General features: G+C 36.4%; 1 protein-coding gene across 2 annotated transcripts in view; it reads left to right on the forward strand.

Annotated features, from left to right (window-relative positions):
- LOC120476019 (progressive ankylosis protein homolog) overlaps window positions 1-26709 on the forward strand; it is a 230056-nt gene that overhangs the window by 182635 nt on the left and 20712 nt on the right. The window contains exons 1-8 of one of the 2 annotated variants that reach the window (XM_039666929.2): window positions 2164-2567; window positions 9154-9370; window positions 9497-9615; window positions 15021-15104; window positions 16989-17159; window positions 17250-17384; window positions 17467-17559; window positions 18232-18324. In XM_039666929.2, coding sequence (XP_039522863.1) covers window positions 2475-2567; window positions 9154-9370; window positions 9497-9615; window positions 15021-15104; window positions 16989-17159; window positions 17250-17384; window positions 17467-17559; window positions 18232-18324 — 1005 coding nt within the window. In that variant the 5' untranslated portion in view covers window positions 2164-2474. Of the gene's footprint in view, window positions 1-2163; window positions 2568-9153; window positions 9371-9496; window positions 9616-15020; window positions 15105-16988; window positions 17160-17249; window positions 17385-17466; window positions 17560-18231; window positions 18325-26709 lie in introns of those variants that run through there. The other variant, XM_089125925.1, reaches the window with a different exon arrangement.

Consider the following 26709-nt stretch of genomic DNA (forward strand, 5'->3'; position numbering starts at 1 on the left):
ATATAAATGATAAAGAGTGGTTCCACTAAGTGAAGCATATCAAACATACTAACTTATAGTTCAGTACTAGAGTGTTATATAAACATTTGAGTTTAACTAGGCCTATAGTTTATCCATGGAGTTATATATTGGGGTAGACACATGTTTTATTGAATGTAGAATGCGAATATATATATATATATATAGAGAGAGAGAGAGAGAGAGAGAGAGAGAGAGAGAGAGAGAGAGAGAGAGAGAGAGCACAGATGCATTTTTAAATAAAATGAATGTCATATTCTACATATCGTTGTACTTAAAGATCTTTGACTACAATTAACAGAAGACCTTTCTCCTAAGCAATGATCATCAGACTAGACTAGACTATTTTAAAGACCCCACAACAGGATGGTTTATATATAATACGTTGGTATGTGGCGCCCTCTGCTGTTAACTATAGTGATGGTGATCAACGTTCAGTTGATTTGCACCAAATAAAGCCTAAGTTACCTTCATCAACTGCCTTCCATTGAAAATAATCTATATACAATTATACCTAAGAATGTAAAGATTATAGGACGAAGTCAGTAAAAGAGGGACATCAGCTAAAATTGGAAAATACGCTTTTTGGTGTAGTGTGTTTTGTTTAAATTGCTATGATGGTGGGTGGTCTTGAAATGTTGTAGGCCTAATGGATACTTAATTTGAATATCAACATTTTATTGGTCAAGGAAAACCACGTGGGCGTGGTTACTACTCAAGTGCTGGAATGAGAAGCCATGTCAATGGGTTTTTCAATCTAATACAGTCAGTAGCTATACATATATATATATATATATATATATATATATATATATATTAAATCATGTTTTATTACTGTACCAATTTTTACCTTTAATCCGTTTGATACATAATGTGAGAAATTATTTTGTTTTACAGAAAATGTCCCAAAGCTATGGGTAGAAAGGGGGGGAAAAAAGGGAAAACATGTCATCTGAGAAGGAACTAGCAAACATGTTCAAGTTTCTTTCCCAGTTTTTTTTCCCAGAATATATACATAATATATAATGGTTTTCTGAAACTAAAAATGAAGCAGGTTCATATCAAATTTATATTTAAATGTAAGTTATTTGGCCCCCTGGAAGATCACTGAGGACCCCTGGTGGGCAACGGCCCTCTGGTTGAGAACAACTGTTAAGTGTGTCTAATGTGTTTATAAAGTTATTCTTTTACTCTTTGAACAGGCAAAAATATATATTGAGAAAAACAAAATGTGTAGCCTACAAAATCCTGTTGTAGCAATTATATTATCCAAGCACAAAAGATGAAAATATCTGTCCCAATTTACCTGAAAACGGCAAGAACAACAACAACAAAAAAATCTTATCATTTTAAACACCCATTTTCCTTCAAAAATACTTGACGAAATCATCATTGAGCATGTGTTAACAACTTTAATAGTGTAGATAGCATTTATATTTACACAGTTTACCAAAAAGTGTCATAATCTTGCTGACTTCGCCCTATGTATGATCATAGATTTACAGACAAAAGGAGATTCTGCAAAATGAGATGCTTATTTATAGTAAAAGGGATTTTAACCCGTAGCTAAAAATAATCTAGAAACGTTATATCCTAAAATGAACAATTTCATTATGTGGCGTGCTCTTATTTGGGAAAAAAGTGGCCTAATAACCTAATAACAAGTGTTACAATTGCCATCAATTGCCCCTGTACACTGTATTAATTGACTATAATCAAAGTGTTAGTCTTTGTTATAATGGTCTAATCTTTCTCAATGTCAAACAGAAAGCTATTGATTAGGTGTGGGGTGGTGTTAACAACCGGATGTGGGTGAGATTGGGATGTGATAGGGGATGAGATTATTAGGATTAAGCACGGCACCTTTAAAACGAGGGAGGGAGTAATAATTTGGCAGTGAGTCTTTCCATGTAACATCCAGCAGAGGGCAGCAGATATTAAAAACAATATAAAGGTAACTTCTCAATATTTCTTATTAAACCATGTCCGTTGACATTTGGTTCTAATTGCATCTTTCAAACACACAGACAAACTAATATACCCTACATTAAAAAAATAATAATTAAAAAAATATAATAATGAAACAATCTTCACTCTTCCTGGTGACTGGCGCGAACAGCTGGAGTAGGGCTTGGTTTTGTGACGCGTCCCACGTGTGTTCTACACGAAAATAAATAACACGCGCGAGCGCGCTCAGCCGACATTCCTTCAGTCCGCGAGACATAAAAATGCTGCATTTCATCTGTCTCCTACATCAGCACTTTAATTCGCGGGTCAATGTCGATATGATATAATGCGGAATGTTTGGATGACCTTCTCATCGGAAGCGCTGGGAATGTGTCTCCAGTTTTTCCAGTTTGATTACAGGCACCTGGAAGCCCTGAAACCATAAAGCAACTCTTCAATGCAGCCCGACACGGACGAATGCTTAAGTATTATTATCATCATTCATCATAATGGACTGTCTATCACGCACTGCGTACTGGCCTCTTATTCGCTTTCTGCTGCCACTGGCCATTACTAATATAGCCATAGACTTCGGAGAACAGGTGAGATATTATGACATTATAGATTTGAATTTGTACAACCTGCTATTTTGACATGACTGGTTTCGTTTGTTACTTGAGTGAGCTTCCCCTTTAAATGACGCTATTTATGGCGTTGCTTGCTATTGCGATAGAAATGAATGAAAAAAGATGTATTTCTCCGCCACATGTAACGTTACTGTAAGGGTGCGTTAAATACGGAATGTTAAATTGGGTTTAATGTAAATACGTTAAAGTTTTGTGAAGATGCGTGAAGGTCATGGACAGGTAGGGTCCAATAGTGGGTTAGTAGGCTAGTATTTTTCATGAATCCCATTTAGATGTGGCAATGGTGTGGCGCAGTGGTCAAAGTCTTGAGCTCGAAATCTAAACGTTTTTAGGATCAAATACCACAAGAGGGGATAGTGCTCAAGGGCAAGGGCACAAATGTCATAATATGTCAATTTAAAGGGTTAATTAAGTAGTCAACAAAGAACAAAGACATAAATTACCTGAGACAAACCTTTGTAAAAAAAAAAAAATCAAATTGTGGGAAAAAAAACAAACAAATTTTATCAGATTTGAGGGTAGCAGGAGGGTTAATCTAATAATCCCAGTCTCTTTGGATAACTAAATTATAACACCTTTTTGTCCAGATGTTACGCATATCCTTTGTCCTTTTTGTTAGGCATCACTATATATATATATATATATATATATATATATATATAATAAAATATAAGCATAATATGTGTGTGCTATGTATAATTATTTTATATAAATACATATGCATGCATGTATAGATTTGCATGTAAATACTGTATATAATCTAAATATTTTATATATATTAATAACACATTTTCGTAAATATATACATGCATGTGTGTTTTGAATAAAAACTTTTATTTTGGATGTGATTAATCACAATTCATCTTTGCACAGTCTAATACACACACACACACACACACACACACACACACACACACACACACACACACACACACACACACACACACACACACACACACACACACACACACACACACACACACATACATATATATATATATATATATATATATATATATATATATGAAGAGTTCAGATGCAAAAGCCTCTAAATGACATTTGAAATTGAATGATGATTTTTATCAAACTTGTATATTTAAGTTCAGTAATTTCACTTAAATAACAATTAATAGGTAATTATCGTTGCCATTTAAGTGAAATTACTGAACTTAAATATACAAGCTTGATAAAAATGATCATTCTAGAATAAAATTTCAAATGGCACTTAGAGGCTTTTGCATCTGAACTCTTCATATATATATATATATATATATATATATATATATATATATACAGTGTTGGGGAAGCTACTCTGAAACTGTAGTTTGACAAGCTACAAGCTACTCGTACGTTAAAGTAGTTAAACTACAGTCAAGTTACCCTTTTGGAAAAGTAGTTAGCTACACTACAAGTTACTATCAAAAAGTAGCTAGCTACATTGAAACTACTTTTACTTTTTGAACAACATATATTATATTACCTATTATTATTATTATAAGATGTTATAAATTATATATTATAAATAACTGAATAAGTGTCTGATGAATGTAATTCAAATATTTAGTGTTTAAAACAATGCAATACAATTATGATTTCAAAGAGTATTGTTTTATTACACACAACACTCAAATATCTCAGAATGTTTGTCAAAAGTGCAAAATTGCAACAAATAGCCAACAACATTGCAAGAACGAAATATTCATTCAACATAAATTGCATTTAGAACATTTTCTCAAAAATAACGATTGAACTTGGACAAATAAGACCATGGCTAATTAACGTTTGTTTCTCCATCCTTAAAATCTGCCATCACCTGGGTGTGTCACTGTCAACCCACTTCTTTACGTCAGTGAACCGTTAGCCGCAAGATGCGTGATTAAACAACAGGTGGCGGTAATGGCAAAAAATGAGTTTGTAATCTAACAAGATGAAGAATATCCTTGCATCGGGCTGATTCGCGCAGGCTTGACAATGTAGCAATGTAGCTTTTGCTCGCGCTACACCGCTACTTGCTGCAAAAAGTAGTTAGCTACTGGAAAAGCTACACTGTTTAAAAAGCAACTGAGCTACTGCCAAGCTACTTAAAAATGTAGTTAAGTTAGTAGCTTCGCTACTTGTAGTTAACTACTCCCCAACACTGTATATATATATATATATATATATATATATATACTGTATGTATGTATGTATGTATGTATGTATGCACAGCAATTAATACCCTCCAGGCACTTTAAAACATTTTCTTAGTAAATCGCCTCTTTTGGATTACAAAATATTATAAAAAATTATCTAGGTGGTTACATGCTTGCAAATATTATTATACCTTTTTACACATGTGCTTAAAGGCCTTAAACAGTTATCGAGGTTGAACCAAAAACCTCCTCCACAGCAACATATGTGTCGTTGTCGGCCCAGATCTAGCCCACATCTGGCACATGTGGATTCCACACTTTTATGCTGTCTAGACTATACTAGTTTGCGAAAGTAGTTTTTTAAATGATCTCCAATATTTAATCAACGATTCGATTGAGGCGGTCCTGGAGACAAAGTTGCTCAGAATGAGGAGAAAGAGGCGTTTCTTTCGAATTGGCCTCTAGGGCCCAGCCGTTTCCAATCGGCCTCCGTTAACCTTGTCTGACAGCTGGTCGAACTTCATGGCCGATGGCGGCCATATTTTCTGAGATGCATGAATGTCCTTGTAGACAAGCGTGGCACCTTGGAAAAAGACACCGAACGACAGTCTTCAAGTCAATTGGACTGACTGTTGCGTAGCTATAGCCGTTTTTGTGTTTTTATTTATTTTTTTTAGAGCGCCACCAAGTGGCCAGCTGCCACATCTTTTTACACGCGACCACCACAGACTGACCCCATACATAGTGTACCGAGTTGAGTGAAATTAGGTGTATTCGACATCGGCTGCGGCTGGATGTATCTGCCCGATCACTTTTAGGGGAGAATGCTGATTATTGGAAATTATGTCATGCATAGTCATGCGTTTTATTGATTGAATTTCCCAGAATGCAGTAGGTTTTAAGTCAGTTCTTGAGGATGTGGTCTCTGTGTGGTTGAATAGTCTACTCTTTTTACATAACATGCTACTATGACTGCCACTCTTTTTAAAGTCAAATAAAGGTCCGGTTATTGAGTCAGGGAACTTTAAAATACATCTGCTTCAAAAAAAAAAAAAAAAAAAAAGTTACAGTAGATGTTCTCAGTGAAATCTGGGATAAAGACCTGTTTTTAAGATTAGTGTCTTTTACATATATTGGGTCCAGAGAAGAAATTCAGATGGCAACAAAAGCAGTGCGCACAAATCTTTACCCTTTTCATACTACTGATAACCTCTGATAACCTCCTTTGAACCCGCAGTCACGTCCATAAATTAGATGCCTTTACATTTGTCATACAGTAATAACTCATAATGGATTTAACTGAAAGGTTGACTGTGGAGATAATCTTTTAAATGTGTTCAAATGGCTTGGACATCAGTATTAAGATTATTTTTTTATACTATTGGATATGCACTGATGATTTGTAATCATAGGACGGTTCATCAGGTTCATTTGGGTGCAAAGCTCAACCAAGTTGGGTTTGATAAATAGTTTCTGCCCATGTTACTTTATGCTCTGGCACACTGATCTGTTAATGCATGTGTTTCACATTGAAATTTAACATGTGCCTAGGTTTTTGTCCTGTAGTGTTACAGTAGGACAGTGACGTCTTATCTAGTACCAGTGTGTGTGTGTTAGAGCGAGGAGTAGACGGGGTAAGGATTAGTCTTATGTAACCATTGTGTGTGTGTGTGTGTATTTATAGTACCACTCTTATTGTCCCTCTGTATGTCTTGTTCTTACTCTGCTGTAGACAGTTGCATAAATAGGGTACAAAAATGTATTTTCCATGTGAGTACTGGTATATATTATGTAAAAAAAGGATAATCTTTTATTGGAAAATTAAACAACATTGGTATCAAAGTTTAATAGTTTCTTTAATCTTAAACAACTAAGATCAAACTACTTAAAAAATCACCTTTCAAATTTATAATATAAATTACATCAGCATATGAGAGTCAAATTGGATGACTAGGGACTCTTTTCAAGATTACTCATTTAACAGTTCATCTATGAAAAAAAGATCAGTGAAGAATAGAAAGTCATTGAAATTGAGAATGTCTGAATCAGAATGTGTAGTTTGTGCATAAAAATACCTGTCAAAAACAACACATTTTGAGCAATGTTCACTAACCCAGCAAAGTTTTTCATTTGGTTTGGCGCTTATTCTCTTTCACATCCGGTGTGAAGCTAATTCACATAGTTGCTTGACCATTCTGATTCAGTTTCAACAAGGGAAGAACAAATTTGTACTCGGGTGCGTTATGTATTACGTGCGTTATCATCTCTAAAAGACAGCATGTTGAAGCTGCTCAGGCATCCATATATATATATATATATGTATATATATATACAGTATATATACAGTCATTGAGATAAAGACAATGAGATTGCTTGCTCAACATTTAAATAGTCTTGCAGGTAAGCTAGTCCTGCATTATCAGAATTCCTCTGAAACCCTCCACCTCCCCCAGCTTCACCTGCCTAGATCTGCTACAGGATATATGTATGTGTATTTATTTATATGCAACAGTCGCGTGTCTGTGTATCTATTAACAGTAGCAAGTCAAGTCAACTTTATTTATATAGCACTTTTTACAATAGAGATTGTATCAAAGGAGCTTCACAGTGATAACATGAAAATAATACAACAAAGTTTGTTTCTAGAAGACAATTGCTTCAACGTCCACCTTAAGCAAGGCAGATCAATAATATAGTTGAATATTAATTGCCCATAACTAAGCAAGCCAAAAGCCAAGGCAACAGTGGCAAGGAACCAAAACGCCATAAGGGACAGAATGGAGATAAAAAACCATGGGAGAAACCAAACTCAGTCGGGGGCCAGTTCTCCTCTGGCCAGCGAAGGAACAGTGTGCGATTGGTATCAAAGAATACACCCAGGTTCCTAACTGATGAAGAAGACTCAACAGAGCAGCCATCAAGTGTTAGACAGTATTCTAGGTTATTGCGTGTGGAAGTTTTTTTTTCTCTAAAAATTTGAATCTCTGTTAAACCCTGTTAGGTTTTGAAGAAATGTACAGCTGAGTATCATCAGCATAACAGTGAAAGCTAATTCCATGTTTCCTAATGATATTTCCTAATGGTAGCATGTACAGAGTGAACAGCAGCGGTCCTAGTACTGAGCCTTGTGGTACGCCATACTGAACTTGTGATCGATAAGACATCTCTTCATTACTGCTACAAACTGATAACAGTCAGATAAGGATGATTCAAATCATGTTATACAATTCCACTAATTCCAACATAGTTTTCTAGTCTATTTCAAAGAATGTTGTGGTCAATTGTGTTAAATGCAAAATGTCCAAAATAAAAAGACCATACTTGCTGTGGAGCAACAACAACAACAACAATCAACAACAGCAGCAGCATAGCATATCAAGTTCACCTAGACCAGATACATTAGGCAAGGCAAGGCAAGACAAGTTTATTTATATAGCACATTTCATACACAATGGCAATTCAAAGTGCTTTACATAGAAGAAATTAAAATAATCAAAATAAATCAGAATAATTAAAACAGTTTAGAATAAAAAATAAGAAATAATGAAAAATAAAAATTATGATAAAAATAAAATACAGTAAATTAAAACTATTTAGAATAAAATGAAGTGCAGTAACAGTTAACATGTTCATTAATATGATAAAACTATTTAGATTTGTCATGACTGATATGACCCCAGTCATTTTTGTTTAGAAACATTCATATTTTGATTTAGTTAGGATGTATTCAATTGATCAAAAGTGACAGTAAATACTTTTACAAGAATTATATTCTAAATACATGGTGTGTTTTATTTTTACTTTCTGTTCATCATAGTAATCCTATAAACAAAAATGGATTACACAAAAATAATATTGATCACCAGATCACCATAGTAAAGGATCATGTGACACTGAAGAATGGCACATTTATAGTGTGTAATGACATTTCTGATGTATAAAGTTTTCAAATTAAAGCTTTATGTTCCTCAAAAGATCCTGATGGAAAAAAATGTATCATGGTTAACTCAAAAATATTAAGAAGCACAACGGATTTCAACATTGATAATAATAAGAAATGTTTCTTGAGCATAAAATCAGCATTAGATTTTCTGAAGGACACATGTTGACACATCATGAAGACTGGAGTAATGATGCTGAACATTCATCATATGAATTACATTTTAAAATGTATAAAAATAGATATTATATAATTATATTATATTTCACAATACCACCATTTTACTGTAATTTTGATTAAATAATGCAGGCATGGTGAGCAGAAGAGACTTAAAACATTCAAAATTCTTTTGATTTGATGTTTTGAGCGGTACTGTGTGTACTATAAAATTATATCCTCTCTCTATCTCTCTCTCTCTCTCTCTCTCTCTCTCTCTCTCTCTCTCTCTCTCTCTCTCTCTCGTCTTCAGGCTCTGAACAGGGGCATCGCTTCTGTAAAAGAGGACAAGGTTGAGATGTTGGCCAGCTATGGTCTGGCATACTCGCTCATGAAGTTCTTCACTGGACCAATGAGTGACTTTAAAAATGTGGGACTCGTGTTTGTCAACAGTAAGAGGGAGAGGACCAAGGCGATCCTCTGCATGGCTGTGGCGGGGGTCATCGCCATCATTCTCCACATCCTCATTGGTGCGTCTCTTGTGGATACGTTATGCTGTAACTATAAAGTTTCATGTTGGCGACAAAGCAGCTGCTAATTTGCATAGTTTACTAGATTTCCTCAAACCTGTTTTGAAAACTGTCATATTTTCCCAGCTTACACAGATCTGGGCTACTACATCATAAATAAGCTCCACCATGTGGATGATTCAGTTGGAAACAAGACGAGGAAGGCCTTTCTGTACCTCGCAGTATTTCCAATATTAGATGCAATGGTAAGTGTGAAGCATTTATTATAACCTTAATAAGTAATTCCAAATACAGCATCATCTAAAGCCATATTTTAGACTTCTGGTGAAGTACAGGAAATACCAAGTCATGTATTTGTTTGGAAAAATAGACTATTTATAGCTCTACTTCTTACTGCATGCTTAAAGATGCAGTAAGCGATTTCTGTGAAACGTTGTTGGATGTACAGATCGCTCTGAGCACCAAACACAGTTGTGGCCAATCAGTAGCAGTAGGGGGCGTATACACTCATGATGGGGGAGGAGAGAGAGTGAGAAGAGGGAGATTGAAGAAAGACTTTAGAAAGAGAGATGCCTTAGAGATATTACATTAGAGAAATGGTCAGAGGAATATCTCTAGAAAAAGAAGGGCAAGATCTTTAGGACCTGTGTTAATATTAGACCTGAAAACAGAGACGCCGAGGTTGCGTTGTTTCTGCTCCATCCATAAATGTTTAACATTGGTTTTGTTATTTTCACAGAACCAAGATAGGCTTTTGTTGCTATTTTAGGGACTGTTCGTATTTTATTTAAGGAGCCACCGGAGGAGATTTGACTTCTGTAGTCAAAAAAGACTTGACCCTCCCTTCGCCAACAATATTTTTTTCTATGGCCCTCCAAAATGATTGTGAAAAAAGGCATGAGCCTCCCCGATAATGTATTGATTACATTTGTAGTGGTTTGCGCTTGGCAAAGATGTTCAGATAGCCATTTTTTTTTTCGTTTTTTTTACAACCATGTCAAATGACTAAACTCCTGCTTTCTTATTTTACTAGAGCTGTAACTATAGACCAAACCTACCTACAATTCGGTTCGCATCATGATTTTTTTATTTGAAAAAAAAAAAAAAGTTTTCGGTGCTGATGCAGTGGTGATGCGTTCATGTAACCTGTAAGGGTGGCACTGCCAATAAAGTATCTAAAAGCTGCCACAAAGAACCGGCAAAAGTAATGATTATGAATATGTCAAAAATAGCAAGGAGACATTTTAATTGTTTCTTAAACAAACAAGTCTTTGTCAGTGTCAGCTGCAAATATAAAGGTGACGATGCTGGCTCGCAATCTTCGCAAGTAATGAACGTGCCAGAGAGAAAAGCACATTTCATACGGATTGCATAAGCAGAGCAGTCTGTAGTCTGTTTTCTTTTGTTAAAAAGTAGACATTTCAAGCTTTTATATATTTATCAGGTATGTGAGGCAAGTAGCCTACGTTAGGCTATACGTTGAGTTTCGGTTCATTTATTAGACTATTATTAAAGTCCAGTTCACGCGCCGGCGCCTCCATGTCATTATGATCTATTTTCTACTATATTAACTTCTTATTTATTAAATCCAGGCAATTGGATGTTGAAACATTGATTAAATTAAGATATAATCAATAAAAAATGAAATTCACTTTAAAGAAAGGTTTTGTGCTTTCTGTTTGAGGTTTCTGTAAAAGTTTTAAAGCCACTTTTTAGTGCGGTCATGCCCGTGACTGAGAACTGTTGCGTCTAACATTTTTTCCCCTCATAAATGTGAACACACACGCAAAAAAAATGTGGAGGCCGACCCTTCCTCATCCGGTGGGTAGTAGCTAGTTTTGTATATTTAAAAATGTATTTTTTTTTTGTGTATTTCCCTCATGTTAAATATAAAACGTGTATAAATGTGTAGACTGATATTTTTCTGATGTCTGGACTCCTTTATTAAGGGAGAATGAATATATAAACAGACGTTTCAGGAAAAAGTGCATTTTCTGTGAACTTATTTCAAGTATTGACTGCAAATGTTGCTGGAATTGCCCGATTTGAAAGAATTTTTTAATTTTATTTTTATTATTATTTATTTTTTATGTAGGATCTACGTATTTTATTATGTTAACTTCAAACTTCAAACGTCTAACACATCACACTCCACTGTTATGGTGGCAATTTCAGTAGATTTACTCATTAACATTGTTGTGGAAATATATAAGTATTGTGCTACAGCGCACATTATTTCAGCTGCAGTTCTGGCGCCTCGGTCCCAATACTTTAAAACTTGTCGTGTATTCACATCACATATTAATGCGGCGGTAGAGTTATTCGCAATCACAAAAGTTAATTATTTGATTGTTCTTTAAAGCTTTGCTGGGTAAACATTTCATTGGCTAATTGTTCATTGTTCTAATTCACTTTTTCTGAGCACGTAGCCTACTGAAGAGCGCCAAACTGGATTTTTGTTGGGTCAAACCCATCTGAAAGCGATTGGGAAGCCGAGACCGAGAGAGCTACATAAATGGAAAAAAATATGCACCAAACAAGCCACTTTGAAATTTAGCCCTCAACAAAGAATAAAAAGGACATGACCCTCCCCTATTTTCCTCCAGTGGCCCTTTCCATAAACACCAAATAGTCCCTTAACTATAGTAACAGTTTTGAGTATTATTGTTTGTCTGGAGCTGGTGTGCTACTGGCAACTAACAACCAACTGTTGCTTTTATATGCTTTTGTGTACTGTATGGTAATTGTTTGTTCTTCCTTATCACTCGTTTGTCATCTCCGATATATGACACTGCATTTCATCCATTTTGGGTGGAACAGTGAAGGGAGGGATATGTTCTCATTCAACCATTGAATTTCAAATGTGTTTACTGCACCTTGAAAGGGTAATGTAAGGGATGTTAGGAATTAAAGTGGAATGTCTGGCTTGATCCCAGCAGGAGGTGTCCAGTTCCATTTGTTCACTTAATTTACCCATTGAAGCAGGTAGAACAGAGCAGTTGAGCAGGGAATACAGGTGTGAATGTGGTTTCTTGACAAAAACAGAAATACAAACTTTAATAAAGATAAATCATATTAAAATGACATAAGGAAAAGATGCACAATATAAAAAAAGAAACCGTGGAAAAGAAAGTTGCATTTTTCATGAACACTCAAAGATCAAGCAGCTCCAAAGTCTCTCAATCTATTGTGAATCAATGCAGGCATTTATAAATCGGGATTCATTAGCACACAGATGCCCTGATTGGTTAATTAGAGAGCATGTACAAATCAATAAACCGCCAAATAAAGACAAATCAGAAGGCAAATGAAATTGGGGCATCTTACTGAGGCAAACCAGGAAAAGGATTGTATTTATTGAAAATAATAAACTTTAATACAGGCATTATATTATAAGTACAGTGATTTTGTTTTTCAATGACTCAATTACTCACCTTCATGTCGATCCAAACCTATAAGACTTTCGTTGATCTTCGAACCACAAATGAATATATTTTAAATGAAAGTTGAGAGATTTCTGTTCCTCTGTTGACAGTCCACGCAACTACCACTTTGTCACTTAAACTAATTCATATGAAATGAGCAGTTTAGTCCAAGTTTCCTTTCGAAAGGGAACTCGCACTGCGTCAATGACACTATGGAGAATGCCTCTGCATGAATCGGTGTCTGAAATGCTTATCTAATCATGGTAATCCTATTGGTCGGCAACAGCCTATGCCATCACTAGTGCGGCCTGGAAGTATATAAGGGGAGCCATGGAGAACATCAACAACTTTTTAGTCTTCAGGGACTGTTTTGTCTGTAAACAGAGTGGCCCTAATCTGCAATTCCTCTCCCCAAGCGCTTTTTGTATCAGCCCTGAGGCTGGACCCATAATGAGCTATTCCTTCAATTTGGAACCATTCAATTTGTAGGCCCCCTCCCTTTATGAGAGTTTTTAGTAAGGTTGAGCAGTAGGCCACGGTTCTCTGTTAGAAAGTATCTTAGGGGTGTTAGGTAGGGTTTTTATAGGAGGGTGAATTTAGGGCCCTGAATTCCTATATATCCTATATGTTGGAGTCGGCAGGCTCATTTAGTGGGTAGTGCCAATCTGTAGTAGTGAACAGGTTGGCTTTATTATATGGAAAATTGCCAAAAATGGAAATACGAATTGGCGCGTCATAGATACGCAATCATTCTGCTAGAAAGTAAGAAGCAGTATGCTCACGCCTCCGCCCTTTAGAGCCGAGTATCCACAAGTTTCCTACGCCCCATGAGGGCTAGCGTCAAAAGTGGGCGCGTCTTCCGGTTCGAAGTAAACAAAGCGCGACTTGACATGCTTGACACTCGTTCATTCAACAGTTGACAGTCATTCAAGTTATAGCGATCCAAACTAGCTAACGATGTGGGAACACAACCTCAACGAAATTAAAAAGGGTGAAATAACAGTACATTTACCTTCTGCAGTAGTTGGTTGGGAGTATTATAATAACATTATTAATAATCAATACTCATCAAGGCATGGTGACAGACAGTTGTGTGAGCTGACAAACAATTAAAATAAAAAATACACACTTAGTCATTGTGCTTTGGTGTTTATTCAAAATTATAAATGAATGTGCTACTTGAATACATTAACTGGCACATTTTGTATTCTGTCAACTCAGGCTTTGATCCTGAGTTTAGGTGTAACATCAGTAGCGAACAGCCAATCACATGCTGATAGAGTAGAATATTAAGAATCTAAACTAATGTACACAGGAAGATTCGTCGTCTTTTGGGAGGTGATGGAAACTGATGGAAATGATGGAATGGGATGGAAAAGATGGAAATCCAGTCGTTGGCAGGATTTCGGCTCTGATTTCGTTTCCGGGTTATGTTCAAAACACTCACGTTTAAGCCACTGAATTAGTTTAGTCCAGTTATACGTACAACCGCGAACAGCACATGTTGTCCCTGAGCTCCGTAACGACATCTCTCATAAAGATTTGCGTCTTTAAATAGTAAAATAATTCTCCAAAAAACAGCTAGCCTCTTCGCTAACTAACACACAAAATACCATTGGAATGCTACTTCCGCCGCCGTAGCGGAAGTTTCACCCACTTTATTTTTTTACAGGAGCGCCCCCCGGAAACTTGTGGATAGTCGCTAGTTTTTCCAGTTAGGCCTTAAAACTGACAGAATTTTTTTTTTCACTGAGCCCTTTGAATAAAATAATAGTCATAAGGTTGAATGTCGTTGGCCACTTACTGTGGCCTCCATATCCTTGGCTTTAACAGGGAGTGTAAAACCTGTCTTGTAAAAAATACAAGATAATAGGCATCGGCCCTGATACATTTCTCAGGGTCATGCTGATAGTAGTCCCCCTGTTAGGGTCATTATTTAGAGTAGCTTGCAAACCATAGCTCAATGATGTCAAAGTGGTAGTTGTGTGTAACGCCCATGGGGACAGAAATGTCTCACATTCCATTTAAAATATCTTCATTTGTGTTTCGTAGATGAATGAAATTAACGAAAGTTACAGGTTTGGAACTACATGAGGCAGAATAATGTAATGATGGTAAATGGTGACAGATTTTTCACTTTCGGGTGAACTAACCCTTTATGCTTTTAATTGAATATAAATGTTACATATTCTTTTAATTTGTTCTGTTTTGATTTTGCTGCAAAGGCGTGGATTCATGCTGGCATCCTCCTGAAGCATAAGTACAGTCTGCTAGTAGGATCTGCCTCCATCTCTGATGTTGTTACACAGGTAACAATACTACCCTGTTCCAAAATTAAAAAAGTGTTGTAGTTACCTTTGAAATGTCATATTTAGGCCTGAAATTCAAAAGTTAGACAACTTTTCTAATAGCAAAAAGGCAGAGAACAGCAGGGAGCAGGAGTTCTGGTAAAAGCTGGCAGTTTATTAAACTAACCATAGTTGTGTCTTTCTCATTGATGGCCTTCTGACTAGCACAAACAAAGTGTCATTATAACAAGAAAAGGCAAAGGAAAATGTTATTTTCACAACATTATCTGACTTTAAAGAGAGACCAAAACAAGTTTATATACAATCATGTTAAAAAGTTTCAGGTCGGTAAGATATTTTGATATTTGAGTAATATTGTGAGACATTATTAAATATAAATAGCCATTTTCTATTTTAACATATTTTAAAATGTAATATATTCTTTTGATCGCAAAGCTGAAATTTCAGCATCATTACCCCAGTCTTCAGTGTCACATGATCCTTCAGAAATCAGTGTAATTTGCTGATTTTAATGCTTTAGAAACATTTATTTATTATTAATGCTGAAGTGCTTTATATTTTTGTACACAAGTACACAACATAAATGTATAATAGCATGATTAAAAATATTATAATAATTTATTGTACATGCTATACAATTTGAAATTGAAATTGAAATGTTTATGCATTTTTGTGTTGTACTTATTGTACTTGATAATATATCAGTTAAAAATATTATATGATTTAATTAAATTATTATTAAATATTTTATTATTTCATCTATATATTTAAAAAAAAATGTCACATGGTGTATATGTAAATCTAAGGTGCGTTCCATTCGACAGGGTCCCTACGCAGTGTTCACTGCTCTGAACACGGTACATCAGTTGAAGTGGACTTCGCTGTCAATCATTCACTCGTTTGGAATGCCCTGAAACGTCATCAAAGAAAGGCAACAACAGGGTCGCACAGATTATGATATAACATAATTAAATGTTGTAATTTACTTTCCTTTCTAATTTAAAATCATATAGGCCTAAAGATACATTTATCACCCCAAACCGTTCATAAATTCTTTATTTTGTAATAATAATAACAATATTTAACCCTCTGGGGACTAAGGGCTATTTGGGCTCCTTGGGATGTTTTGATGTTTTGTTTAGTTATTTATAAACATGTTAATAGCAAAGGTGTAAATTCACTCTATATAGCACAGACGAGGCTACCATAATACATGGTCAACATGTATGTACATGTTTGTATTTTTAAGAGAATATTGTTTATGCGTGGTTATACATTTTTTTTTTAATGAAAGTTGCTGAAATAAGAACACAAAACACATAATAAATATGTGTCCACAAGACTTTTGACTAATGGATGTTGGTTGTTGCTTCGAGTTCTGGCTTCAAAATGATGTGAAAATTATTCTGCCCATTCCTTTACATAAAACACAACATACTCAATGCGTACGTAAACTCAGACCCATTAGAAATTTTAATTTAAAATCTCTTCCAATGGCTCTGCTCTATGGTTAGTTCCGACTGATGATGCGGTGTACAATGACGGTTGGTTGATTTTCGCTCTCCACTTCCTGTGAAGTGATGTATCGATGTTACCTTATTCCCTACGCCGTTTGCAGTGCCCTGAACATGTCAAACTGAACATGTTCCTTCCCTTCGGATTGGAATCTCACTTAAGATGGCGAAACACCCTATGAAGTCCACTTCGCACTCCACATACTGTCGAATGGAACGCACCTTTAGTCATTTGTTTTTATTCAAGACGAATGTTCTAGCTGATGAGAGAATATTGAATGTCTAAATTTTGCAGGTTTGTCATGAGTTTAAACATGTACTCAAACTTGCCTAATATTTAATTGATTCTTACTTTCCAATTCGCCTGCAGATAATATTTGTGGCGATCCTTCTCCAGAGTAACCTGGAATGCTTAGAGCCTCTTCTTATTCCCATTCTCTCTCTGTACATGGGAGCTCTGGTGCGCTTCACTATCGTAGGACTGGGCTACTACTGTAACATCCACGACAACATCCCAGAATCAAACAGTCTCGATCAGGGGGTACGTACCTCAAAGCAGATTTTTGCATAAATTTTTTTCTAGAAAATTGCTTCCTATATTTAGGAGGACTATACTTATGGTCACTTTCAGGGCGATGTCACCATAAGAAAGATGCTAAGTTTCTGGTGGCCGCTTGCACTCATTTTAGCCACTCAGCGCATCAGCCGACCCATCGTCAATCTGTTTGTCTCTCGGGACCTCAAGGGCAGCGCTGCATCAACTGAAGTGAGTACTGATGGGTGCTAGTATGTACTGCAGCTAACAGTAAAACACCGCAATCTGTAATTGAATTGTGTGCATTTGCTAGGCGGTAGCAGTCCTCACAGCTACATATCCGGTGGGTCACGTGCCCTACGGCTGGTTAACAGAACTACGTGCCGTCTATCCAGCTTTTGATAAGGTCAGTGGTGGTTTTTATTATTAATTGCATTGCAAGCACCCTAAATGTCACAGCAATTGTCTTTCATTGTTTGGTATGAGTATTTATATAAGAACCTATTTTGGTTTGTCCTGGGGCTTTGGAAAGTTTTTTTTTTTTGTTTTTTTTTTAGTCAACACCCGATGACTAGCGTTCACCACAAAATGCCTCATCCTTAAGACCTGTAATTACATAACATTGAAATACCTGCAACAGTCAGACATGCCTGATGTGGTGTCTGAATCAACTTATTTAGGTTTTTTCATAACCAGTATCAGCTCTGGAGCCAACGGGTATGTTGTCTTGGCGAGTTTAAAGGAGTTTAGGTTGGGGAGAACTTGTTTTGTAACTTTTAAATGCTGTTTTTTTTTCCATCACTGGCACTTAATGTTCTTCTGGTAGGCGAAACAACAACTTTTCTTTTTTATTGGTTGATGCACATTGTTGTGTTTTGGGTCTAAAAACACATTTTTGCTTTTAGATGGTTTGATTAGATTGTCAAATTAGAATGTTTTCAAGCATGGATTGAAAATATTACATTGCTTTGTCTTTCTTTGTTAAATCTTTCCAAAACAATTTTTTTTTCCATGCATAGTGGTTTAGCTTTATAATTGAACCTGTATCTTTTTTTTTTTTTTTTTTTTTTTTTTACAGAATAACCCTTCCAATAAGTTTGCCAGTGGTCTGACAGTCACCACAACACACATCAAGAGGTTCACACTCTGCTGTTTGATTCTCTCCTTAATGGTAAGGTCTTGTTGTCAAATATCTCAATGTGTGGGTGGGGTCACTATTAATTTTTAAAGAAAGCAAAACTTTTATTCAGCATGAATGCATTAAATTGATCAAAAGTGTGGTCAGAATTAATGGCACCCCTGGTAAATATGATCAAAATGGCAGTAAAAAAAAAAATCATTGTTTATCCTTTTCATTAATAAAATCACAAAAATTCAATGTTTCATCGAAGTAAAAGAATTGAAAGAGAGGAGGAATCTCATGAAATAAATGCTTTTCTCCAAAACACACTGGCCATAATTATTGGCTCCCTGTTATTAAATATTTTTGCCAAGATAACTTGAGTTTTCTCCTATAATGCCTGATGAGTTTGGAGAACAATTGACAAGAGATCAGAGACCATTCCTCCATACAGATCATTCAGATTCACAAGTTCATCCTAGTGCTTCTTCTCTTCAGTTCAGACCACTCATCAGGTCAGAGAACTGGGACGGTCATGGCAGACGCTTCATTTTGTGCTCAGGGACACATTTTTGTGTTGATTTTGATGTTTGTTTTGGATCTTTGTCCTGATAGAAGATCCAACCATGGCCCGTTATAAGGTTTCTAGCAGAAGAGATCAGGTTTATTTTTATTTTTTTTTATCTGTCAGAAAAAAGTAATTTGCTTTAATCCATGATACTATGTATCTGAACAAGATGTCCAGGACCTCAAGCAAAAAAATAGGCCCACAACATATAATATCCAGCAGTATATTTAACCGTAGGCATGGGTACTTTTTTATCCCTGTTTGCACCAAACACATCTGGTGGGTTTGTAGCCAAAAAAAGCTATTTTTTAGTTTCATCTAACCACAGAACCCTGTGCCGTTCCAGTTCCAGTCGTGTCTGACCACTGAATATGCTGGAATTTGTTTTTGAAGGAGCGAGGAGGATTTTTCTTGAAACTCTCCCATACAACATGTGGTGATGTTGGGGTTGTTTGATCCTTTTTTTTAATAGGCTTTCTGACCCTAAGACTCAACTAATCTCTGTAATTCTCTATCTGTGATCATTGGAGAGTCTTTGTCCACTCAAACTCTGATCCTCACCGTGCTTTAAGACAATATAGACACATGTCCTCTTCCTGACAGATTCGTAACATCTTTAGTTTATAGGAACTTCTTACTTATTGCCCTGATGGTCAATTATTTCGCAATTTTCTTACAACCACTTTCTATTTTGTGAAGCTCAACAATCTTTTGATGCACATCAGAACAATATTCTTTGGTTTTACTCATTGTGATGGATGATTAGGGAATTTTGGATTTTTGGCCATTTTTAATCATATTTACCAGGGGTTCCATTCATTCTGACCACACCTGGGGCCTGTTTCAGAAAGGAGGTTAAGTGAAAACTCTGAGTATGTTAACTTTGAAATGAGGGAAACTCTGGGTTTTGCGTTTCAGAAAGGGGGGTAAGTTAAACCTGAGAAAGCAGAGTAAGTCAAGCCCGTTTCTGAAAGAGAGGTAACTTATACTCAGAGTCAGTTACCATGGTAACTTACTCTGTGAACCTAACCTGGTCGGGAGCAGGTTTTCTTCAGTAAACCCAGAGTTTCTTGCGGTCTCCTCCCCTTTTTTAAAGAGGAAGTGCTGTTTAAACACCAACAATAATAAAAATGTATTTACACATTCTTTAAAGAATATATATTGTTTGTCCATGACTAATTGACTAAATCTGTTTTGCAGCACTTTGCCAAAAAATAAAAGGATTTAAAACGTTTGGTAAACTTTTTTTTACTTGATTACCACTGTTTTTGATCATATATTTCGGTCCCACTTTATATTAATTGGCTTTAAGTACTATGTACTTACGGACGGAGGCACGTGACCTGTGAGCACGATGGCAGCGTAGTGTTCTGTCTCCGCAAACCCTACTCATTTTCATTAATATATTCTCGTTTTTCGCTAATTTTTCGACTTTTTGTTTCATGTTTTGACTTTGGGCATCGACACTATGTCTTCTCGTCAAGGAAAATCGGCCAGCAAGCAAGCGCAGCGTGATCAAGCGCATGAGGTAGAAAAGATGGAGGATTCGCTTTCTACCATGATTGCGTCTGCTATGGAGAAACAGCAACAGTTTATTGAAGCGCAGTTTAAAACGTTGCAAGATAGGCTCGATAATATTCAGTCGGAGCTTTCCACTTGCTCTAATGGAGTTAGAGAACTGCGTGATCGATATTCCAGTCTGAACAGCCGGGTCGGCAAAATGGAGAAAAATCACGACAAATCGACCGCCAGAGTGACGACCCTGGAAGAAAAGTTGGCTGATTTGGAGGACCGGAGTCGCAGGGACAATGTTCGTATTTTGAATCTTCCGGAGGGCGTGGAAACCATGAATCTCATGACATACATCTCGGGTTCTCTACCGGTATGGTTCCCTTCGTTGAGCGATGCTAAACCGGAGATTATGAGAGTTCATCGCATCGGCCCACCCAACAGCTCTGGCAGACCTCGCACGGTAATAATGAAGATGCTACGTTATACCGATCGTGATTCAATTCTCCGAGCATCTAGGAAGTCTCCAATAAAGGTGGATGGGAAAGACGTCAGATTTGCCGCAGATTACAGTGCTTTCACTATGACCCGACGCCGTTCCTTCATTGAGGTAACTAATAAGTCTCAGAAAATGGGCTTTCAGACGTTTTTGATGTACCCCGCACAGCTGAAGTTAACGCGAGGTTCTACTCAGCACATTTTCAAGTCCCCTCTGGAGGTTGAGGACTTTCTGAATGGTTTGGCCACACAGGAGATTGAAGACTGTGTAAAGTGATAATACCTCGAGGTATTTTTTTTGTTGTTGTTGTTGTTGTTTTGTTTTTGTTTTTTTTGTTTGTTCTTTCAGATGGATTGTCCAGCGTAAACTGGATGTCACAATCTGTCCTTTAGGAGAATCTTGTAAATTTTGTTCTAATACCTAATAATGAGTAGGAAGCGAGAGCATTGTGTCTGCCGCCTTTCTCGGGGTCACGTTGTTCAGAAGGTGGTTTAGTTTCACTCGGTTTCATTTTATTTCATTTGTTATGTTTGGGGAAAATGGGTGTTCTTGTGGGTTGTGGCGACCGGGGGTGGGGGGTGGGAGGGTGGGGGGATTTCTCCCTTTAAACAATGTATATGGCTGTTACGCATTCTTTTTATTGTCCTATTCCCGGTTATTTGTTTTCTTGGATTCTTGTTATTTTATAGCTAATTAATAGTTTTAGAAGTGCTTCACATAGTCACCTGGAACGTAAATGGGCTGAATGGCCCCATTAAACGTACTGCATGCCTGGATTATTTGCATAGGCAGAAGGTGGATTTGGCATTTATTCAAGAATCACATTTAAGAAAGTCAGATGTTCAGAGGTTTTCTAACAAATTTTATTTTGTAGCTGCTTCGTCTTCATTGGATAGTAAATCGAGGGGTACTCTGGTCGTGCTAAAACGCAAACTTTCATTTAATATTCTAGAAAGATATAGCTGTGAAGAAGGCAGAGTATCATACATTAAAACAGCTATTGCGGGTAGGAACTTTGCTTTTATTTCAATTTATGCTCCTTCTCATTTTGACCCCCAATTTTTTTCTGCTGTCACTAAAACATTACTAAGTATTCAAGATTGTTTTCTTATCATCGGCGCAGATATGAACGCAGTAGTTGATGTCTCTCTGGATCGTTCTTGTGTGCAGAATTATTCAGGGTCATCTTTATCATCTATTGAATTATGTAAATTTATGTCTGACCTTAGTCTAATTGATATATACCGTATTTTTTATCCTACAAAGAGACAGTATACCTTTTACTCGGCCAGACATAAAAGTTATTCCAGATTGGATTATATTCTTATATCTCAGGCTGCTCACTCAGTAGTACACAATGTTGATATAAAGTCATGCCCTTTATCTGATCATAATATTGTCTCAGCTAAAATTTCTCTTGTGTCTGCACCTACTAAAGCACCTCGTTGGCGCTTTAATACCACACTGCTACAAAATAAAGATTTCTGTGCAATGCTCAAAAAGGAGTTGAGATGGTTTATAGACATAAACACTGGTTCGGTGGATGATCCCCGCTTTCTCTGGGACGCTATTAAAGGTTGCATACGGTCGTTTTCTATTTCTTTCGCTTCACAATTAAATAAATCTAGATTGAAGGAAATAGGTACTCTCGAGGCAAAAATAAATAGGCTGGAGAACCGTCAGCAAATTTGTCATTCTGATGATGTGCAGAAAGAAATAAAGATGATGCGTTCAGAACTTACATCACGGTTACGGCATAGAGCCGAGTTTATAATGCACAAAGTTAGAAGGACTTATTATTTCAATGGCGCTAAGCCAAGTCACCTTTTAGCTCTTAGACTAAAGAATGGTGAAAAATATTCAAATATTATGGCTATTCAATCTTCGTGTGGTTTGATAAGTGAACCCAAAGGTATTAATCAAGAGTTTAAAGATTTCTATCAGAACTTATATAGGCCGGATTTAGTTTTCAGTGAGACTTTGTGTGATAACTTTTTTCAAGATTTGACTCTTACGTGTCTCTCTGAAGCAGAGGCTGCATCTTTGGATACGCTTATTTCATTAAACGAATTAAAAGATGCTCTTGTACATATGAAGAGGGGTAAGTCTCCAGGATGGGATGGAATCCCACCGGAACTATATCTTTCTTTCTGGGACGAGCTGGGACAACCTTTGTTGAATATGATTCTTTATTCTATTCAGATGGGCACATTTAATGATAGTGCAAATATGGCCATTATTACTCTGTTACCAAAGCCTAATAAAGATTTGACTCAGTGCGGAAATTATAGACCATTGTCTTTGTTAAACTGTGATGTGAAACTATATGCTAAAGTTTTGGCCTCTCGTTTAGATTCATTCATGACTAAATTGGTGCATAATGACCAGACTGGTTTCATTAAATCTCGTCTTGCGGCCGATAATGTTCGCCGGTTATTGCATATTATCCACTGGACCAGTGGTATGGACATACCGTGCGCAACATTGTCTTTGGATGCTGAGAAGGCCTTTGACCGGCTCGAATGGCATTACCTTTGGTCAGTTTTGGAACGTCTTGGTTTAGGCAGATATTATATTGATATGATTAAAGTATTATATGCCAATCCTTCCGCTGTGGTTATGACAGGGGGCATCACCTCTCCTAAGTTTTCTATATTACGTGGAACTCGTCAGGGATGCCCTCTCTCTCCACTTTTGTTTGCACTCTCTCTTGAACCTCTTGCACAGAAAATCCGTCAGCATTCCCTGATTAGCCCTATAATGTTTAGTAACACTTCTCATAGAATTTCGTTATATGCAGATGACATTCTTTTATATTTTAGTGATACAGCTGAATCTATTTATCATATTTTGACAGTATTTAACAATTTTAGCCAATTTTCTGGGTATAAGATTAATTGGAGCAAATCTTCATTGATGCATTTAAATAGTTCATCCTCTAATTCTGTTTTACCTTCTTCTATACCGATAGTAACCAATTTTAGATATTTGGGTGTGGACATATTCCCATCTCTACACACAACAGCTCTGAAAAATTTCCAAGGTATATACAGTCGTGTAGAGATGGACCTGACTCGTTGGTCATCACTTCCGCTATCTTTACAAGCTCGAATTTCCGTCATTAAAATGGATGTTTTGCCTCGCATAAATTTTTTTTCTGTTATGATACCTCTGCCACCACCTTTAGATTATTGGTCTAAATTGCAAAAATTGGTCTCCAAATTCATATGGAACGGCAAGTCCCCCCGTATAAAGTATTTGACGCTGCAGCGTTGCAAGGAGGCCGGTGGACTTGCATTACCGGACTTTAGGCTTTATCATTGGGCTTTTACATTGCGCCCTCTTAAAGTTTGGTTGAATCCTGGCTCTGTTGTGTCTTGGCAACCAATTGAACTTAATCTAGCTCTACCTTATAGACTACAGGATTTGATTTATAGCAACATTCCGTTAAAGAGTGCAAAGCAGAATTTTGGTCCAATAATAGCTTATCTTCTTTCTACCTGGCGGGTGGCCTCAAAGCTTTTCAGTGATAACCATAAATGGCATTCTCATTCGCCATTATTTTGTAATCACAGTCTTTTATCAGACAATAAGCCTTTTGTTTTCCCAGACTGGAGTGATAGAGGGATTCATGTTCTGGCTGATGTTTGGGGGGACAACGGTTTACGCATGTTTAATGACCTACGTGCGGAATATAATTTACCCGGCACTTCATTTTTTTTTTATCTGCGTCTGAGATCTGCCATGCGCGCATATGGGGTTCCTTGGGGTTGTAGTATACCCAGTCTTACTCTTCATAAGTCGCTTACTTCATCTGAGAACACAAGGGGGGTGGTTTCATCATTGTATCTTTTGTTGTTGGAAGCTTCTTATAAAAGATTACCGGTGGTGGACATTTGGCACAGAGATATCTATGGGACTGATTCAGAGAACAATATTGAAATATGTTGGGACTCAATATGGGCTAACCTCAAACATGTTTCTAAAAACCCTAATCATCAATTGATTCATTTCAAGATGATCCACAGGTTGTATCTCACTCCCAGGAAGCGTCATTTAATGAAGCTTTCCACCTCACCTAAATGTGATCTGTGCTCTAGTGGATGTACTGGGACTTATATGCACATGTTTTGGGAATGCCCGGAAGTCAGTGAGTTTTGGAGACAGGTTTCCAGTACGTTGAAAGACATTTTGGAGTTGGAGTTATCATGCTGTCCGAGACTCTTGCTTTTAAATGATGACTCCTCTTATGCTCTCTCTTTAACTCAGAAAAAGTCACTTTTTTGTGGACTTACTGCTGCTAAGAAAATGCTTGCCTTACGCTGGAAACCCCCACATTCTCTAGCGTGGACTCACTGGATGCATTCTTTCTTGGACATTGCGAACATGGAGCTGTCAGTGGCAAGATTACATGGAGCTTCTCATAAGACTATTTTGTCATGGTCAAGTGTCATTTCAAAAATTAAGGAACGTCTTTAAGTTTTATATCTCATATTTTTATTTTTGATCTATTGTATCTGAAATGTGATCTGTGCTGCTCTTAAAGTGTAATTGCTCTGAATGCATTATAAGGAGATGGGGGGAGGGGGGACTTGGTCGCCTTGGGAATATGGGGGGAGGGGGGGGGGTGAAAAGAGAGAATGTGTTCAAAATGTTGTTTATGTCTACCTTTGTTTCTGTACCAAATATTCTCTGATTCAATAAAAAATTGATCACAAAAAGTACTATGTACTTACATTGAAACAAATAATTTGATACAATGGACTTATTGTGTACATACATGTTTTTACATTGTACTTATATTTTAAAAATACCAGCATGTAATTACAGCTGTAACTAATTTATGTAATTACATCTGTAATTACAAAGCTGACCCATACTTATACTTAAACCTAACCCTAAACCTACCCATACCACCACACCTGTCCCTTACCCTACCCATATCCCACCTCAATAGCAGCAAAAGTGTTTTACAATAGAGCATCAGCACAATAAGTACATTGTACTTATTTTTCAATATAAGTACATAGTAATTAAAGCCACTTAATATAAAGTGGGACCATTTAAAAATTGGAATAAAAAACATTTAATAGAACTCGGTTATTTTTCAAACATAATATAATAAGTTATTAATGATAAAAAATAAGATGTTAATCTTATAATCAATTATTGAAGTTAGTTGATTAGATATGTTTTATTGAACAAATGTTTAATTTATCTAACTGTCATTTTAACTGATGATAACCGTAATTTAACAATGCAGTTTATATATTTAATAATTTTTTAATACCATAAATATATTAGTATATATTGTATAAAATATACAGATATTTTCTGAGATGGTTCTCATACTGTGAAACTCTCCCCACATGGGGGAGTCCCCCACCCCCACTGTTAAATAAGTTACTCAGCGACTTTAACTCATGTTTTAAATGAACTACTTTTTACTTGAGTAGATTTTTAGACTGGTATTTTTACTTCTGCTTAAATAAAAATGTATCAAAGTAATAGTAGCCTACTTGAGGTTGAATAACATTCTTCCAGTTTCACCTCTTGATATTATAACGGTAAGTTACTCTAAAATAGTTATGAATTATTAACTACAAATGACATCTTCAACGGTGTAGTTAGATTAATGTACTAATTAGGCTACTATCTCTAGAAAGTATTGGTCTACATATTACTAATTGCTAAATCCTATATCAACCTAAACACTTGAACAATACAAGGAGGATGTACTGACTAAGTCCTAAACAAAGTCTAGTACTGGTTGCTGATTTCGTGGATTTAAGTTTAGACATGTGCGTGTGATCTTACACGTAAAATAAAGACGGAGAGCGTTCATTAATGTTATTATTAT

Source organism: Pimephales promelas, chromosome 22 (assembly GCF_988280905.1).
Source record: "Pimephales promelas chromosome 22, fPimPro1.hap1.1, whole genome shotgun sequence".
Taxonomy (NCBI): domain Eukaryota; kingdom Metazoa; phylum Chordata; class Actinopteri; order Cypriniformes; family Leuciscidae; genus Pimephales; species Pimephales promelas.